The 20,336-nt window shown below is 37.6% G+C and overlaps 1 protein-coding gene across 9 annotated transcripts in view; it reads right to left on the reverse strand.

Annotated features, from left to right (window-relative positions):
- Positions 1–20,336, reverse strand: part of RABGEF1 (RAB guanine nucleotide exchange factor 1) — a 64,988-nt gene that overhangs the window by 16,820 nt on the left and 27,832 nt on the right. For 8 of the 9 annotated variants that reach the window (XM_022588151.3, XM_089895822.1, XM_089895823.1 and 5 more), the window contains exons 2-4: positions 18,569–18,754; positions 16,102–16,268; positions 2,856–3,025 (exon numbers count right to left, since the gene is read on the reverse strand). In XM_022588151.3, coding sequence (XP_022443859.1) covers positions 2,856–3,025; positions 16,102–16,268; positions 18,569–18,747 — 516 coding nt within the window. In that variant the 5' untranslated portion in view covers positions 18,748–18,754. Of the gene's footprint in view, positions 1–2,855; positions 3,026–16,101; positions 16,269–18,568; positions 18,792–20,336 lie in introns of those variants that run through there. The other variant, XM_022588149.3, reaches the window with a different exon arrangement.

The raw sequence follows: 20,336 nt of genomic DNA on the forward strand, positions 1-20,336 counted from the left end.
TTCATTTTTTTTTTTTTGTATTGCTACTTTCTGCTACTTTCTGCTGCCTTCAATAATTTTTTTTAGGAAACTAAACACATTAGGGCTTTATTCCTCCTAAATAAAACTTAAAATTAAACATTAACATTTAAAGTACGACAAGCATGCAATCCTCAGATTTTAAGATAGTCCACCTTATCAGGGAATATACCTTGAGGTCATGTAGAATACATGCTTCTGCTCTCCTAACAGTAATTACATAGCAGGGGAAACTACTCTTTGCACACACATATGGTTTAGAATTGTAAATCTATTTTAAAATATAGGAGAACACCTAACTTTTTACTTATTTTGGGGAAGAGAAGATATAGCCATATTTTAAATTATTATATTTTCTTTCTCCTCATTCAGGTTTAGAAAACAGTTTTTCAGGAGAATTAATATCAGAAAAACTTTAAGTATATAATATAATCAATACCAGACTTTTACAGAATGAATGGCTGGGAAAAGAACACTGAAATCAGCAAAAGGTCTTAACATTGTGCTTGACTGCTTCCTTCGCAAGGAAAAAGAGCATATTTGAACTACTACTAATAAAGAAATCGTGTTTTAAAAACAGCATTGAAAAACCCAGAAAGTTCATTTATTAAAAAGCTTTAATGCAAAAATATCCAATAAATTAAAGGGTCTGAATTTTGAGGCAGCAGAGGGTTACAAAGGTTATACTTTTAAAAATGGGGCAAAAGCTACACTTTCAGAACAGGGGAAAATGTATGTGAGGGATTTATCAACAATTAGCAAGGACAGGATTTAAACAGTTTGGGCAGCAAAAGAGTTTCTCTAGGAGTCTTATTTACTTTGATTTAACTGTGGTCTGTGTGTTTTGAAAATATTTTCATATGAATAAATTTGTGGAAAAATATTTTCTTACCAAGTCAGGGAGCTTATTAAGTTAGAAAATATGGTTTTCAAGTTATGATGGGAAAGGTGAACATCTAGCTGGGTCTACATAATGTTTTAAAATTACCCTGGGCACATACAGTTTTTCGTCCAAATGACAAAGAAATCTAGACATTCTTCATTTCACTGGTGACCATATACATCCCTGAGTCCATGGCCACTCTTAAACCTATTTGAAGCTTGGTTCTCACAGTGAGATTCTTAAATTCTAGTTATGTAAACTAAATATGTAACAATAATAAGTTTAAAAAACTAAACCTTGTAAATTCTTCTTTAGCTTCTTCTTAGCACCCCACTCCCTCCCCCACCTTCTCATTTTCTCAATAAAATTTAAATTCTTGCTGTGGTAACTTCAAAGAAGAAAAAAGTAGCTGATGACAACTGTATGTTCAACATAAATGAATTCTGTGCTAATGATGTCACTGCCTGTCTTGTGTGTAATAGAAATATCTCTTAAAGAATGTGAAAAGGGACTACAAGGGACTATTAAGCAGCTAATGAGATTAATCAAAAAGAAAAAAGGGTAAAGAAATAAACCCTTGGGCTTCCCTGGTGGCGCAGTGGTTGAGAGTCCGCCTGCCGATGCAGGGGACACGGGTTCGTGCCCTGGTCCGGGAAGATCCCACATGCCGCGGAGCGGCTGGGCCCGTGAGCCATGGCCGCTGAGCCTGCGCGTCCGGAGCAACTGGAGAGGCCACAACAGTGAGAGGCCCGCGTACCGCAAAATAAATAAATAAATAACTAAACCCTTCAGCTTCTGAAGAGTCTTAGCAAACAACATTAGTTGAAAAGTCAAGCGTTACATTGCAATACTGCAATGTGTGTGGATTATGTAGGTGCTGAATGAAATTTCAGCCAAAAGAGATACCTTCTGGGAATGAGGAAATTAAAAAAAAAAAAATCTCGGTAGAGATATTAAATGTTTCCTGATAAAGATAAAATGGCTGAAAAAAATTTAATGCAATTCTGAAAATACTTAATTTTCTAGACTTGACCCATATGTGGTAAAAAGGTTGCTCACCACTGGGCATACACTAGGACTGGAGAAAAAAGGAATGAAGAGGAAAAAGATGTGGGCAAGAGTGGTTCATTGTTGAAATTATGGGTTAGAAAGTACAGGTCAAAGACACATGTGTGGAAGACACAAGGTGTTATCCAAGTGACCTTGGACAAGTCACTTATCCTCTCTGGCTCTCAACTTCCCCACCTGTAAAATAAAGGGACAGTAACTATATAGTTGCTAAGGTCCCTTTCAATGTTTAAATTTTAGCTTTCCCTTCTCTACCTGAGAAAGGAGAGGAAAATTAAAAATCAATACAGGGCTTCCCTGGTGGCGCAGTTGAGAGTCTGCCTGCCAATGCAGGGGACACGGGTTCGTGCCCCGGTCTGGGGAGATCCCACATGCCGTGAAGCGGCTGCGCCCGTGAGCCATGGCCGCTGAGCCTGCGTGTCCGGAGCCTGGGCTCCGCAACGGGAGAGGCCACAACAGTGAGAGGCCCGCGTACCGCAAAAAAAAAAAAAAAAAATCAATACAAAACAAAACTAAATAAACCTAAAATGATTACTATTGGTCTAATGACTGTTACTTAGAGTTCAAGGTCTACTATGGCTCTCTTGGCAGTTTACACTATTTACAAGGTGACAAGTTAGGAAGGCTTATTACTAAAGTACACAACATAAGTAGCTCTGATGCCAGACGTTCCATGCGAAGATGATCCAAACACCATTGAGTTGCAGAGGAAAAGTATTAGCCTAGGAGGTGTGTTTAACTTGGTTCAGTGACATTTCTCAGGTAAGTCACTTAACATTTCTGGGTCTTTATTTTCTCAGTTGTAAAATGACAAAGTTGCACTACATTATCTCTAAGACCTTTCCTAAAACCAAAACTCTATGTTTCTAAGTGGTTCCCAACCTACCCTTTTGTAATGCATTGTTTCCAAAAACAGCTTGGTCTGCTTATAGATTTCTTGGCCTGTCTTGTGGAAGGTCTTGAGAAATTCTATGAACTCTTTAGACACTCTATCCGTTTCAATGCTGGTTTGCCGGTTTATAGAAGGACTGGGAGCTTTTGGTTCCTGAATTTCTGCTGGGAAAATTAAACATAGTAAGTTTCATTACACAGAAGAGCCATGCATGGAATTACTTTCAGTATCTAATTTAAGATTATTTAAATTATGCTAAATCAAAGTTAAACTTGAATTTAAATTATTTTATGTTTAAATATTTGGATTTTCCTTAAAGTAAGCTAAATCTATTTTATGAGTAGGAAGTACAATTAGATAAAACTACATATCTAAAAGATACTCCTATTCAAATAAAGGTGCTCTATCAGTATCTTCTTAGCCAAAATATATCATGCTTTGATCTATATATTTAATCGTTAACACTGAAATGGCATTGCTATCTTGAATAACTCTCTCAAAGACTGCATGAATTTACAAAACCAGTCAACATGTAAAATAACAATCAGTAGAAGCACAAAAATTATAGATGACTTCTATAGAAGTCATCTATAGACAAGCTTCCCAAATCCACCTGATTTGCCAAAAAGGCAAAGAGATGAACAATTTTTATGTGGAGATGAACAATTATTTACCCACCATTCAAACTTCAAGTCATACTGCTCAGAGTGAAAGTATGCATCCAAAGTAGCACAGTGACCATGACAGAGCAGAGGCAAGAGAAGCAAAAAAAAAAACCACTGTCCAATCAGTTGGCCACACAACTCTTTGCCCTCTTCAAATAAATACACTGAAAGGAAAATAAGACCTTTACATAACAGAGATAAGGGTGTTGTAATAGGGTAAGTGCTCTCAGAAAACATGAAATATCACTTGGTTTCTGATCACCTTCTAAGCCTCCTGATTTTGAATTGTGCTCTCTAATGCAATATCTGAAAGGAATTAAAGTATCTCATATACCCATGATCCTTTTCTATACACACACAAAAAAAGATAATTAGGAAGAAAAAGTACCTTTTGTAGGTATTAAAATCAACCTATTACATGCTTTTCTCAGAGCAATTTCTTTTTTTTTAACTGAAGTATAGATGATTTACAATGCTGTGTTAGTTTCTTGTGTACAGCAAAGTGATTCAGTTATATATACATATAAATATATTCTTTTTCATATTCTTTTCCATTATGGTTTATTACAGGATATTGAATATAGTTCCCTGTGCTATACAGTAGGACCTTGTCGTTTATTTTATATACAATAGTTTGTATCTGCTAATCCCAAACTCCTAATTTATTCCTCCCCTACCCCCTTTCTCCTTTGGTAACCATAAGTTTGTTTCTATGTCTGTGAATCTGTTTCAGAGTAATTTCTTACAACCTTATTTTTTGAACTTTAGTATCTGAAATACATTTTAATGATGTAGCAGCAATAAAGTTTTAAGATAATAAAAGCATTACCCCTATTAGAGTGACTAGTTTATTCAAGTGAGACAAACACACACAGATCATGTAAAAATATACCTTAACTACATAGGTCAAACTAAAGATTCCACCTCTCACTTCAAAAAAACCCTTTTCCAACGTACACAAATCAATGTGATACACCACACAAACAAAAGAAAAGACAAAACCACATGATCATCTCAACAGATGCAGAAAAAGCATTTGATAAAATTCAACATCTATTCACAATAAAAACTCTTACCAAAATGGCTATAGAGGCAACATATCTCAACATAATAAAAGCTATTTATGACAAACCCACAACCAACATAATACTCAACGGTGAAATGCTGAAAGCCTTCCTGCTAAAATCTGAAACAAGACAAGGATGCTCATTCTTACCACTTCTATTCAACATAGTATTGGAGGTCCTAGCCACAGAAATCAGACAAGAAAAAGAAATAAAAGGTACCCAAATTGGAAGAGGTAAAATTGTCATTATATGCAGACGACATGATACTATACACAGAAAACCCTGAAGACTCCACACAAAAACTACTAGAACTGATAAACAAATTCAGCATGGTAGCAGGATACAGGATTAACATAAAGGAATCTGTTGCATTTCTTTACACTAAAAATGAAATATCAGAAAAGTAAAAACAAATAAAAACCCTTTAAAATCACATCAAAAAAAAAAAAACACAAAAAACTTAGGCATAAACCTGACCAAGGAAGTAAAAGACTTACATGCTGAGGACTATAAAACACTGATAAAGAAAACTGAAGATAATTCAAATAAATGGAAAGATATCCCATGCTCTTGGATTGGAAGAATTAATATTGTTAAAATGGCCATACTACCCAAAGCAATCTACAGAGTTAATGTGATCCCTATCAAATTATCCAAGAAATTTTTCACAGAACTAGAACAAAAATCCTAAAATTTATATGGAGCCATAAAAGGCCCAGAATTCCCAAAGCAATCGTAAGTAAAAAGAACAAAGCTGAGGGCATAACCCTTTGAGACTTCAGACAATACTACAAAGCTACAGTAATCAAAACAGTGTGGTACTGGCACAAAAATAGACATATGGATCAATGGCACAGAACAGAGAGCCCAGAAATAAACCCACACAGCTACAGTCAATTAATCTTCGACAAAGGAGGCAAGAGGGACTTCCCTGGTGGTTCAGTGGTTAAGACTTCATGCTTCCACTGCAGGGGGCATGGGTTCAATCCCTGGTTAGGGAACTAAGATCCCATATGCCAAGCAATGCAGCCACAAAACAAAACAAACACACACACACACCAAAACAAAGACAAAGGAGGCAAGAATATACAATGGAGAAAAGATAGTCTCTTCAGCAAGTGGTGTTGGGAAAGCTGGACAGCCACACGCAAATCAACGAAGTTAGAACACATTCTCACACCATACACAAAAATAAACTCAAAATGGCTTTAAGACTTAAGTGTAAGACATGACACCATAAAACTCCTAGAAGAGAACATAGGGAAAACATTCTCTGACATAAAGCGCACCAATGTTTTCCTGGGTCAGTCTCCCAAGGCAATAGAAATAAAAGCAAAAATAAACAAATGGAACCTAATCAAACGCATAATATTTTGCACAGCAAAGGAAACCAAAAGGCACAAAATGACAGCCTACAGACTGGGAGAAAATATTTGCAAACAAAGCAACTGACAAGAGCTTAATTTCCAAAATATACAAACAGCTCATACAACTCAGTAACAAAAAAACAAACAACCCAATCAAAAAATGGGGAAAAGACCTAAACAGACATTTCTCCAAAGAAGAAAAACAGATGGCCAAAAGGCACATGAAAAGATGCTCACCACTGCTACTTACTAGAGAAATGCAAATCAAAACTACAATGAGGTACCACCTCACACCGGTCAGAATGGCCATCATTAAAAAGTCTACAGGGCTTCCCTGGTGGCGCAGTGGTTGAGAGTCTGCCTGCCGATGCAGGGGACATGGGTTCGTGCCCCACTCCGGGGAGATCCCACATGCCGCAAAGCAGCTGGGCCCGTGAGCCATGGCCGCTGAGCCACGGCCGCTGAGCCCGCGCATCCGGAGCCTGTGCTCCGCAACGGGAGAGGCCACAACGGTGAGAGGCCCGCGTACCGCAAAAAAAAAAAAAAAAAAAAGTCTACAGGAATTCCCTGGCAGTCCTGTGGTTAGGATTCCATGCTTCCACTGCAGGGGGCACAGGTTCAGTCCCTGGTCAGGGAACTAAGATCCTGCATGCAGCACTGTGTGGCCAAAAAAAAAAAATTCAATTAAAAAGTCTACAAATAACAAAGGCTGGAGAGGGTGTGGAGAAAAGGGAACCCTCCTACACTGTTGGTGGAAATGTAAATTCGTGCAGCCACTATGGAAAACAGTATGGAGGTTCCTCAAAAAACTAAAAATAGAGTTGCCATGTGATCCAGCAATCCCACTCCTGGGCATATATCCAGACAAAACTGTAATTCAAAAAGATACATGCAACACAATGTTCACAGGAGCACTATGTACAATAGCCAAGACATGGAAGCAACCTAAATGTCAACAGATGAATGGATAAAGAAGTGGTGTATATACACAATGGAATACTATTCAGCCATAAAAAAGAAAGAATGCCATTTGCAGCAACATGTATGGACCTAGAGATTATTATACTAAGTGAAGTAAGTCAGAAAGAGTATGACAAATACCATATGATATCACTTATATGTGGAACCTAAAATATGACACAAATAAGCTTATTTACCAAACAGAAACAGACTCACAGACATGGAAAACAAACTTATGGTTACCAAAGGGGGTAGAGGGTGAGGGAGGGATGAAGTGGGAGTTTGGGATTAGCAGATACAAACTACCACATATAAAAATAAACAACAAGGATATAATGTATAGCACAGGGAACAAAATTCAATATCCTGTAATAAACCATAATGGACAAGAATATGAAAAAATAAACAAACAAAAAAACCCCCTTTTCCCCTCTAAACTGCATATTGATATTAAGTAGTTAGCAGATCAAAACTGCACTTTATGGTTATCTTTCCAAATCACATATCTGCCTATCTTCTAAAGTATCAGGTGCTTCCTAACTATGATTCAAAATGGAGAAGCCCTGGGACTTCCCTGGTGGTCTAGTGGTTTAAACTCTACGCTCCCAAAGCAGGGGGCTCAGGTTCGATCCCTGATCAGGGAACTAGATCCCACATGCTGCAACTAAAAGCCCACATGCCACAAATGAAGATTCTGCATGCCGCAACTAAAAGATCCCGAGTGCCGCAACTAAAAGATCCCGAGTGCCGCAACTAAGACCTGGCGCAGCTGAATGAATGAATAAATTAATTAATTAATTTAATTAAATTAAAGAAAAAAATTTTTTTAAGTTATGAAAAAAAATGTAGACACCCTAAAAGAATTCAATCATATTAAAAGAAAACATAAAGAAGACAAGAAGGGCACATAAAAACACACTATATGTATGGCTAAAAATGACTGTCAAACGTCAGACAACCAACTGGAAAAAATGTTTGTAAGCTACATCACAAAGGGCTGTTCTCCCTAATATACAAGGACTCCTATAAATATAGAGGAAGAAAAATCCAACGGTTCAATAGAAAAATGCGTGAAGAATACTAACACTGCACAGAAAGGAAACATAGATGGATCTTAAGCATAGGAAATACACTCAATCTCACACACGATAACAAATGTGCAAATTAAACCTACTAGTATTGTTGTACAGCAGAAACTAACACAACATTGTAAAGTAATTATACTCCATAAGATTTTTAAAAAAGACAAAGAATAAAAACTATTATTAGAGGTCATTTTAAAAATTAACAAGTCGGCAAAAATCTGAAGTTTGATGTTGATGAGGATACAGGGGAAAAGGCACTTATACTATGGAGGTAGGAATGTAAAATGACACACCTGCAATGGAATGCAATTTGGCAATAATCATCAAAATTAAAAATACATTTATCCTATGACCCAACAATTCCATTTCTGAGAAATTTTCCACTGACATAATTGCACATGTACAAAATGAAATATGTACAAGGCTACTCATTTTAGTACTTGTAAAAGGAGAGGTCTGAAGATGGCATAAATGGCCACTACTAAAAGACTAAATAAACTTTGGCTTAATCCATAAAGTGGAATATTACGTAGCTCGAAATTTTGAAAGTATCCTTTTTATGTACCGATAAGGAAAGAGTTCTTAAATATATTGCTAAGCTAAAAAAGCAGGGTATGCGTAGTGTGCTTTTATGTAAAATAGGAGGACTGGGATAAGAACAAATGTGTTTATAAATGAAAACAAAAGAATGATACACAAATTAGTAACAGAAGTTGTCTGAATATGGGGGAAGGACTGGGAACTAGACGGGTGAGGGACCATATATACCTTTTATTTTTGAGCCATTTGGATGTACTACCTTTTTTTTTTTAAGCAAATAAGGCATAATTTAACTCAAAACAAAAACTGGCACATCGTTTCTGAAACTTTTTTTTACCAATACGGAAAACCTAAAATTATATTTGACACCCTGTACAATTAGAAAATATTCTTTAATACTTGGAATTTAACCTTTCACTCAATCTGATAAATTCCACCCCTAGTCGTGATGGAACAACAGGGATTAGGTTTACTCTACTGCCTTAACAACTAGAAAAATCAGACAAAACATATGAAAAAATGGTTTTCAACACTGGCCAACAGGCAGTGGGGAGAGTAACCCCTGAGAGAAGGGGACAAACATGGTAAATCTTACAAGTGCCCCAGCTCACTGCAGGTAGAGATTTTAGGCCTTGGCACAGGGAGAGGCAACTCAAACAAAGCCTAGCAGACTTGCTGAATTGGGGAAACAATATTTAGAGCTCAAGAAGGCCAGAGTTGCCAGAATTTGCGTGGCAAAACACATAGAGGATGGGCTGCAAAGAAAAATCTCCAGATAACTGCAGAGGGGTTCCCTTGAGTCTCTGACTGAGTACTGCACATGCACGTGAGAAAAAACTGGGTAAAGGAGTGGGCAGAACAATCTTCTGAGCATACATGACAGGAAATAATTCATTTTTCCTACTAGCCAGGAACAAAGAGTATCAGCAATGACAAATATGTGGGCAACTATAAAAGACATTTTCTCATTCAAAAATTTACTTAAGGGCTTCCCTGGTGACGCAGTGGTTAAGAATCTGCCTGCCAATGCAGGGGACACGGGTTCAAGCCCTGGTCCGGGAAGATTCCACATGCCGCGGAGCAACTAAGACCGTGAACCACAACTACTGAGCCTGTGCCCTAGAGCCTGTGGGCCACAACTACTGAACCCGCGCGCCTAGAGCCCGTGCTCCACAACAAAAGAAGCCACCGCAATGGGAAGCCCGCGCACCGCAACAAAGAGTAGCCCCCGCTCTCTGCAACTACAGAAAGCCTGCACGCAGCAGCAAAGACCCAACGCAGCCAAAAATAAATAAATAAATTTATAATAAAAAAAACCCAAAACACAAAAAGAAGGCAAGAAAAGAGGAGAGAAAGAATTATATCCAGATGGGATAAATAGAAAACAGAGCAAAATGGTAGGTTTAAGCTCCATCTTATCAAAAATTTCATTAAATATACGTAGTCTAAATAGCCCTGTGTTTTTAATACAGAAGCAAAACTTGTATTTCAAGTATAGCCAGTCTGTTATGATTATTAAGCTTTCCATTTCCCAATCCAAACACTCAGTTTTAAAAAGTCTTGGCAGCAGAACAAAATGTGCTCTTGAATTATAATGTTTAAGCTATCATTCAATGACAATTTTCTACATGGCAGACACTGTGCTTTACTCCACATTCTCATCAACCCTTAACAATTTTGTTACATTCCTGAAACCATATGAAATAATAAATGTACACACCAATAAAATTTTTTTGTTAGGTAGGTGGAATTATCATTTTACACATGAATACAATGAGGTTAGAGGTTAAGTCATTTACGTGAGACATGTTACACAGGTTAAGAAGAAAAGCTGGGGGCTTCCCTGGTGGCGCAGTGGTTTAGAGTCCTCCTGCCAATGCAGGGGACACGGGTTCATGCCCCGGTCTGGGAAGATCCAACATGCCGCAAAGCGGCTGGGCCCGTGAGCCATGGCCGCTGAGCCTGCGCGTCTGGAGCCTGTGCTCTGCAGCGGGAGGGGCCACAACAGTGAGAGGCCCGCATACCGCAAAAAAAAAAAAAAAAAAAGGAAAAAGAAAAAGAAGAAAAGCTGGGATTTAAATCCAGATCTGTTTGACTCCCAAGCCCAAGTTCTTCACAGTCACACCATAATTCCCTCCTATCATTACAGCATATTTATTCCTATTTAAATTAAGCAACGAGTATGAACTGAGCACCTACTACGTAAGGCTGTCTGCAAGCCAGATGACATATTAAATTGAATTAAATCTTCAATAAAGTAAACCTATAAAAGCAAAATCTTCAAGGGGCTTCCCTGGTGGCGCAGTGGTTAAGAATCCGCCTGCCAATGCAGGGGACAGGGATTCGAGCCCTGGTCCGGGAAGATCCCACATGCCGCGGAGCAACTACGCCCGTGCACCACAACTACTGAGTCTGCATGCCACAACTACTGAAGCCCACGCGCCTAGAGAAGCCACCGCAATGAGAAGCCCGCGCACCACTCGCAGTTGTGCAAAGAGTAGCCCCCTCTCGCCGCAACTAGAGAAAGCCCGCGTGCGGCAACAAAGACCCAATGCAGCCAAAAATAAATAAATAAATTTATAAAAGCAAAATCTTCAACAAAAAGGCTATTTGAAGGATAGCTGTGAAAGAGTAAACACAACCTAAAAATGTCAATATCAAAATAGAGCGTAATCATGTAGTAAAGATGGTTAACACCATTTTAGTACTAAAAACATATTTTGTATCTCAATGTTAAAAAAATTTACTGAAAATCCCACGTTTCTCAGATTATCCAAATAGAATAAGGACAACTCAGTAGAATATTATAGTTCTTCTGACTTTTTCAGCTGTTTTGACCATAGATATATAATACGGACTAAAAGGCAGATAGTCTGTAGTATAATAAAAAATATATATATTTGGTTTTTGGCCCAGGGATAGATATTTTTGATCACCAATGGCCAATGATTTGATCAGCCATGCCTACAAAATGAAACCTCCATAAAAACCCTTATATGACAAGGTTTGGGGAGCTTCCACATTGATGAACGCATCGAGGTGCTGGGAGCAAATGCCCAGATGGCATGGAAGCTTGGTGCCCCCCTCCCCTACCTTGCCCTATGCATCTCTCTTCCATTTGGCTGTTCCTGAGTTGTATTCTTTAATAAACCCATAAGCATAAACAAACTGTCTTCCTGAGACAGTTCTAACAAATTATCAAACCTAAGGAGAAGGTTGTGGGAACCTCCTATTTACACCTGGTTGGTCAGAAGTATGGGTGTCCCCACTCCTGGGGATTGCAACTGGCATCTGAGGTGGGGGCAGTCTTGTGGGGTCCAGCCCTTAACCTATGGAGTCTGTGCTGACTCTGCGTAGTTGGGGTCAGAACAGGACTGACTTGCTGGATATCCAGTTGGTATTGTAAAATAAAAGAAACCACATATTTGGTTCAGGGGAAAAATTTCTCATTGTCCTTATCAATGAAAGTCAGAAACTGATCATGTTCCAAACACATTATATTCAAAACATTATAAAAGATGATTTTACAAGATAAAAAAATTTTTGGAGTAGACAAGAAAAGGCAATCAAGCTGAGTGTACCTGAGAAATGACTGCAAAAACAGGCACAATTATGAAACTGGTTCCAAATTCAACCTGGTGAATCCTTACTTCAGTTTCATCTAAGTACCAAAGAGGCCCACATGATTAAAGTAGCAATTCATTAGTAATTCTTCAAACGATGTAATTAACACCATGTTTCAACTTAATTAACATCTGAACTTCGGGTCTTGGGATAGCACTGAGTGTGAGAGGATTATAGTTTTGTTTTTTAAATCTTATTTTGAAATAACTTCAAGTTTACAGAAAATCTGCAAGATTGTTACAAAGAATTCCTTTATACCCTTTATCCAGATTTACAAAATTTTAACATTTTGTTCCATGTCTGTATTATTTTTCTAAATTTTTTCAGAGTAGATTGTATGTTTCATGCGCTTTACCCCTTATAGTATGAGTATTTCTCAGCAACAAGGATATTCTGTTGCTAACTGTAGTTATTGAAAAAAAGTATTTGTTTTTTACACAGGATCAAATTGAGGGTCACACATTCATTTAGTGGTCATGTATACTTAGTCTCCTCTCATCTAGAAACGTTCTCCAGACTTCCTTTGTTTTTTTATGACACTGACAATTTTGAAGAATACAGGCCAGTTTATTTTATTCAATGCACTTCAATTTGGGTTCCTCTACTGTTTCCTCATGACTGGATTTCAGGTTATAAATTTTCAGCTTAGTTATTACATAATTCATGTTGTGTTCTTCTCAAAGTAACATAACTAGAGGCACAGGATGTCCATTTCCCCCCATCATCATGTAGCTGCCATTTCTCTACTTGGAATTAATAAATAAGTTGTGGGAGTTAATTTGAGATCATGTTCGTAACTTGTTCCTCAGGAAACCCCCTCCTCTCATCCCAGACTTAGCATCCACACTGATGAAACTTGTCTGAATCAATTCTTATTAGGATGACTACAAAATGGTGATTTTCTATCTCCATCACTCCTATATTTATTAGTCAAGATTCTATGGTAAAGTTCTCCTCTTCTTTATTTAATTATTTATCTATTTTATTAGTTGGATGGACTAATGAATTATTGTTTTATTCATTTACACTCCATTTATTGTCTTTGGCCAGTGGGAACCCATTCAAGCTGACTTCTGGGCCTTTGACCTGTCCCCAACATTTGTGAGGGGCCCTTCTTTCCCAGCTCAAGTTCCAGAATCAGTCATTTCTCCAAGGAACCTTAATTCACTTCAGTGAAGAACAGTATTTAGACTCTAAGGTCTGAGTAGAAAGATTGGTATTTTAATTCTAAAAAAAGAAAAGGTATTCCTCCTTAGAGCACTGCTTTCAGATTAGTTTGTAAAAGATGTACACAAGAGTCTACTCTGGGTGACAACATCTACTTGAGCTCCAAAAGAAAAGGGCATTTTGGAACATATGAGCAAGTATTTCGACTTGGCTGACCCCCTATGATTTACTCTAAACTATAGCTCACTCAACCTTACTTTGGAGAGTAAAGAACTAAAAGTAAATTCTCTGAGTCTTTACAGTCAAGCTGTTCCATTTACCTCCTCTGGAGGGACAGCCAATTCTAACAGGAAGTTAAAATAGTTTTCAAATCCCTTAGAAGGTTGTTTGTCTTCTATATGCTACCAACCTGCCCTGGCTTAAGAGCTTTCTTTCATGCTACCAATAGAAGCAAGTAAAATATTAAGAGCAAGGATATCTTGGATTAACAAAGTGAAATAAAGAATACAGAACACAAAAGGTTTATTGTAGTCTAGAGTCAATAAATTAAAACTGCATTTAGTATAGGCTAATTTTATCCACATGCAAAGGCCAAACAAATTATCAGCCTGAAAGGCAAAGTTCGCCTGGCAGAGTTACATATGCAATCTGTGAAACAAAGATCCAACAGCATCCTCTTTTCTAATGTACACACATCAATTTTTTCCTCAACACTTTGAGGTCTTTCTCACCATATGCTTTCTATAGACAAAAAAACAGCTAAAGATCAAAAAAAAAAAAATAAAGTAAAAATCTATCATTCTAAAGAGAAGAAAAAAGGTAAGAACTATTCCACATAAGAGTTTTTAAGATAAAAAATCACTTGAAATTTTTCTTTTAAAGTACAAATCTTCTCTCCATGATATAATGTATACTGTACAGAAGGTCTTAGGACATGATTTTTTTTAATTGCCAAGTATAGTCAATGAATGTATGTGATTATTAAGCACTTCAGTAATAGAAACTTCATTATCTATCTATCTAGATACAGACACAGACACAGATATAGTTATAGATAAAAACACATATTTCAAGATCAAGCGATATAATGGAAAAAAGCTTAACCAGGAGTTAGGAGACCTGAGGTCTAATACATCAACTCATTATATGACCCTGGGTAAATTAGTTAACCTTTACGGGCTTTCATATTGTCATCTGTAAAATGTGGCAGTTACAGCTGATGGTTTTACAGTTTCTTTACTATTTCATCTGTTGTCATATACCATTTCACCATACATCTATAAATTCATAAGGTTAATGAGACTTTCTCAAAGCAGGAAACAGAATTTAAGCTAAATAGGAATGAATGGCTTTGATCAATACCTTTGAGCTCCTTACCAGCAGAGATTATTTTGTCAGAAAAACAACAGGCATTTTAAAATAGCTAACACTTACTGGAGATTAACTATGTGGGTCAGGTACTGCGCTGAACTCTGTACACACATCGGCTCATTTAATCCTCAAGACAGGCCTATGATAGGTATTACTGTCCCTCAGAATAGACAGGGCTTAAAGAGATTAGCTTGCTTAAGGTCACACAGCTAGCAAACTGCAAAGCTGAGACTCAAACCAGGGTGACTCCAAAGCTTACAGTTTTAATCACCCTACTACATTATCTTCTAATAAATAAATCATGAGCCAAATACATTCTTATCAAATACATTTAATCTCTAGCAGGTACTGATTATTTCCCTTCTTACTACTGTAGAGAAAACTGCTGAGTGACAGCCAACCAAGAACAACTCATGTGAACAAAAAGATTATTTAAAGGTTTGCCTCTATTAAAGAGACGTGCTGTGTTTTTAGATAAGCAATTGTTCCTTTTAATAAAACAAAAAACAATAGTCATTAAATCCGAAAGACCAGAAAAGATCTTAAGGTGTAATATTTATTATTATTATTATTAATTTTTTTAAAGGTGTGATATTATTATGCCCCTTCCTTTAAGCAGACCAAAAATCTCATGACAATTACCCCAGGTTGGGGGGCAGGGGGTGAGGCGGTGCAAGGGAGTGTCTAAGAGAACAGCTCTACCGATAGCATCAGTGTTGGTTCCCAGTATCCCTCACCATTTCAAATTTACTGCATAGCTCTGATTACCAACATAAAGGTTCAGAGACTAAGCCCTAACAACAGACATTCTTTCTTGCTTCCTACTAGGCCACTTCAACTAGCCTATCTGCTCACTAGAGAGAATCTTCCTGCTTGTTTAATATGGAATTTTAAGAAGTAGGATGAATAAGGTCAAGTACATACAAAAGTGAGCCTTTTCCTACATGTTCTCTACATAGTATTTCCTCAACACACAGGCTGTCTAACAAGCTCTCAGAAAACTTCTTTTTTAGACAACTTTAAGGCTAGAAACAGTCATTTCTGATAAGGTATGGATAGTGAGGATATTAAACAAAGGAGAATAAACCAATATCCAAAAATTAAAGGCACAAAAAATAAAACATCCAAACAGATGGGATGGGAATGAATTTTATAAACAAAACTACATATTTCAATTACCTTTATTCCTCGTATAGAGTAAATAAGTTCTCTAAAACACAATGTCCTCCAACCAAAGAGATTTCATACGTCATCTGCACCTCAAACCCAACATCTCAAGTCTGTGCTGATATTCTCTGAACGCTTACAGAAATTAGAAAGCTGAGCCCACATACACTGTGGATCTACTCTATAGCTCTTTGGGCACAAAAGAAAAAAGAGAATCAGAAAATTACCCTTCTTTGATCCAACCCTGGATGAAGCACTGAAGAATTTCTTCACTGTGGTAACCTTGCGGGTCTTCTCATTGGTTTTCTTTTCTTCAAACTTGGAAAATGTGAGGGATTGGGCCCCTTGGCTGCTCTGACTGCTGGCAAAGGCCTCTTCTTCCTCCCGCTGTAGTCTGTAATTCAAGAAGAGGTTAAGTTTAACCCTGATATTCTCCAAGTTCTCCTTGTATCTAAAGGTAATAACTCAATGAATTGGGGATCTAAAATTTGTAGAGCTAGAGGCTAAATACACCAAATAGGTCTGAGGTCTCTGACGGGAAGCTCTCCTATGTGCTACTACAAACTCCAAAAGGGACTTCTCCGTGGATCATGTTCATTCAGCAATTGTACTAGTGTTACATGAAGCAAATAAAGTCTAGTCCTTTTCCCTGACAACCTCAAGGTTGGAAGAGAGAAAAAGACAAGTAAATAATTACCCATAATGTAACAGTGCCTATAGTAGAGAGCAAAACCCAAGTGCTATGAGAACATAGGAAAAAATAAACTAAATCTGCTGAAGGAGTCCAAGGTTTTATAATGGTGACATTTAGGCCAGTCTTAGAAGGATCAAGAGGATTCCGCCAAGTAAAAGGGCATTCCAGGAAGAAGGTACTACACATGTGAAGGATGTGGCATTTGTTGTGGACCAAGCTCATTCAACGTAGTCAGATCACTGATGGTGTGATGGACTATGATGCTGGATGTACAGCTGGGCACCAGGCGGTAAGAAACCTTGACTGCCAAGCCTGCTATAACCCTGGACTTCATCATGTGGTGGGGAACCAAGAAAGACTATAATCCAGTAAGTTACCATTATCTGATCTGTGTTTTAAAGGTAATGCAGGTAGCTGTGTGACAACTTGAGGGGCAGAGAGACTAGGGACAGAGACAATAATTAAGAATATATTACAAAGATTTAAGTGAGAGAAATAAGAACATGGAAAATAGGAAAGGATGAAATTCAAAACACTTCTCCTAGCTAGAATAAGCAGAACTTGCTTAATTAGTTGTAAACAGTGTGGGAGGTGAAGGAGAAATTAATGTTTTTTAGCCAACTGAATAAATAGTGATGTCGTTAATTGGTACCGGAGGAGGGTTAGGAGGCTGGGAGTGGGGATTAGAGTAAATAAAAGCAAGAAATCTGGCCTTGGACCAGCTGAATTTGAGGTATTTGTAGTAAATCTCAAAGGCTATCTATAGAACTATGGTTCTCAAAGTGGATTCCCCAGACAGCAGCATCAACATCACCTGGGAACTTGTTAAAAATGCAAACTCTCAGGCCTCACTCCCAACCTACGAGAGTCCGAGATTCTGAGGGTGAGGTTCAGTGACCACGGTTTTTACAAGCTTTCCAGGTGATTCTCATGCCTGTTCAAATATCAGAAAGTGCCGTAGGAAATCTCAAGCAAGGTCGCAATTGGAAGCAGTAAGAAACAGCAACAAAATCACAGGTAGAGGTGTTGGTGTGAGAATGGAATAGGGACACACCTTTCTCTGAGACAAAACAGAAGTTAATATAAAGACACTAGTACAGTTTGATAACAAGGGAGAAAGCTAAGGGAATTCCTGCCTAGTGGCCTCTACTTTCTTTCTAAAATAGGATCAGCTACAGAGACTATCAAGAATGCAATGGGAAACCCGAGGAAACAGTTAATGTTATATGTCTATATTTGCTCTCTTTGACTGACTATGGAGTCACTGAAAGCAGCAAGTGTACTTTATAATATTGAGTTCATCACAGATGGTAGCAAAGTAATCACTCAACGAATATACCTGATTAAATATAAAAAAAACTAGCAAAAGCTGTCAGAGATCAGTCTTTCTTTTATTGAGAAGCTTCACAATTTCTAGGATGCTTTGGTAAAGGATTAACATTATTCATGGTATTTTATTAGTTCCTATGCTCACTAGACATTCTATGTTTTAATTTTTATCATAATCATATTTCTGCATAATACTAACAAATGCCATTTTTAAAAGAAAAGTTAAATTTCCATAATGTAAGGATTATATATACAAATCAACAGGTTTCTATTATTATGTGCTTATCACTGTGCCAGATGCCATGCTGGATATATTAAAAGAATGAGGAAATAATGCTTGATGAAAGTCATGTGCAATAACCTCATTTAATCTTCACCACAAAATATGTTTATCTCCATTCTTCCACTCCAAGGAGCTTACTGTCTTTATTAGAGAACTAAGACTAACGCATCCCAAACACAGAACAATTAAAAGTTAAGACAAAGACAAAATAAAGAAATCACTGAAAGCTACTCATTAAATGCTGAATGAGGGGAAAAAATTCATTTCTCTTAATATTAAACTGACTTGCTGACAGATCAAAACAGAAGAAAAAAATGTATTCTGACAATGACAGAGCTATGTATCCAGTTATATCACTGTTAAGCCACCCCTAGTTAAGTCCTTTTACCGCTCTGCTAGTTCCCAATCCTCCTGAATCTGCTTCTGCCTGGCTTTGTGGTACTCCTCCCTCCAGCACTTGGAGCAGAAACCCTGCCAAGCAGGGTTGCCGTAATAACCACATCCTTTCTTGCACAGGAGCTCTGATTGATCCACATGAATTCCTCGGCGCTCAGACTTAAGACTCATCTTCTTCCTGTTAATCAAAGAGCAAACAAGAAAGTTTTGTTGAAAATGAATTCACTATCATTCTACTCACAGCAAAGCAATTAAGAAAAAAAAAATGAATGAGTCTATCATCTTCAAGCTATAATGGAAGAAAGGAGAGAGGGAGGGAAGGAGGGAAAAATATTACAAATTACTGTCATACTAAAGAACAAGCTTCTTATTCCTGCCCAATAATATAAAGAACACTTTAAGAAGGACTAATACTGGATTAAAGACCTAAACAGAAGACATGAAACTATAAAACTCCTAGAAGAAAACATAGGGGAAAAACTTCACAACGTTAGATTTGGAGACAATTTCTTGGATATGACACCAAAAGTACAAGCATCAAGAGCAAAAATACACAAATGGGACTACATCAAACTTAAAAACTTCTACACAGGAAAGGAATCAACAGAGTGAAAAGGCAACCTATAGAATGGGATAAAATATCTGCAAACCATATATCTGATAAGAGGTTAATATTCAGAATATGTAAAGAACTCCTAAAACTCAACAACAACAACAAAAATCCAATTAAAAATTAGCAAAGGCCACGAATAGACAATTCTCCAAAGAAGATGTACAAAGAGCCAACAAGTGAAAAGATGCTCAATGTCACTAATCATCAGGTAAATGCAAATCAAAACCACAAGGAGATATCACCACACACCTGATAGAATGACTATCATCAAAAAGAACAAAAATAACAAGTGTTGGCAAGGATGTGGAGAAATTGGAACCCTTGTGTACAGTTGGTAGGAATGTAAAATGGTACAGCCACTGGGGAAAACAGTATGGTGGTTCCTCAAAAAAGTAGAAATAGAATTATCATATGATCCAGCAATCTCACTTCTGGGTATACACCCAAAAGAACTGAAAACAGGATCTTGAAGAGATACCTGCACACTCATGTTCACTGAGCATTATTCACAATAGCCAAGAGTTGTTATTTACAACATTCAAGCATTATTCACAACAGCCAAGCAATCTAAATATCCATCAAAGGATGAATCTATAAACACAGGATGAATGGATGAAGAAAACATGGTATATACAATGGAATATTATATAGCCCTAAAAAAGAAGGAAATCCTAGCACATGCTACAACATGGATGAACCTTGAGAACATTATGTCAAGTAGCCAATCACGAAAAGGCAAATCAAAGACATTATTCCACCTACATGAGGTATCTAAATTAGTCACTCTCAGAACCAGAAAGTAGAATGATGGTTGCCAGGGGCTGGGGGAAGGGAGGCAAAGAGGAGTTGCTGTTCAATGCGTATAGGGTTTCAGTTTTGCTAGACAAAAAAGTTCTAGAGATCTGTTGTACAAGGTGCACATAGTTAACACTACTGTACACTTTATTCTTTATTTTTTATTTATTTATTTATGGCTGCACTGGGTCTTCATTGCTGCGCACAGGCTTTCTCTAGTTGTGGCGAGTGGGGGCTACTCTTCGTTGTGGTACGCGGGCTTCTCACTGCGGTGGCTTCTCTTGTTGTGGAGCACGGGCTCTAGGTGTGTGGGCTTCAGTAGTTGTGGCACGTGGGCTCAGTAGCTGTGGCT

The sequence above is a fragment of the Delphinapterus leucas genome, chromosome 15 (genome assembly GCF_059928025.1).
Source record: "Delphinapterus leucas isolate spDelLeu-1000000601 "Yukka" chromosome 15, BTC_Dleu_Yukka2, whole genome shotgun sequence".
NCBI classification, from domain to species: Eukaryota; Metazoa; Chordata; class Mammalia; order Artiodactyla; family Monodontidae; genus Delphinapterus; species Delphinapterus leucas.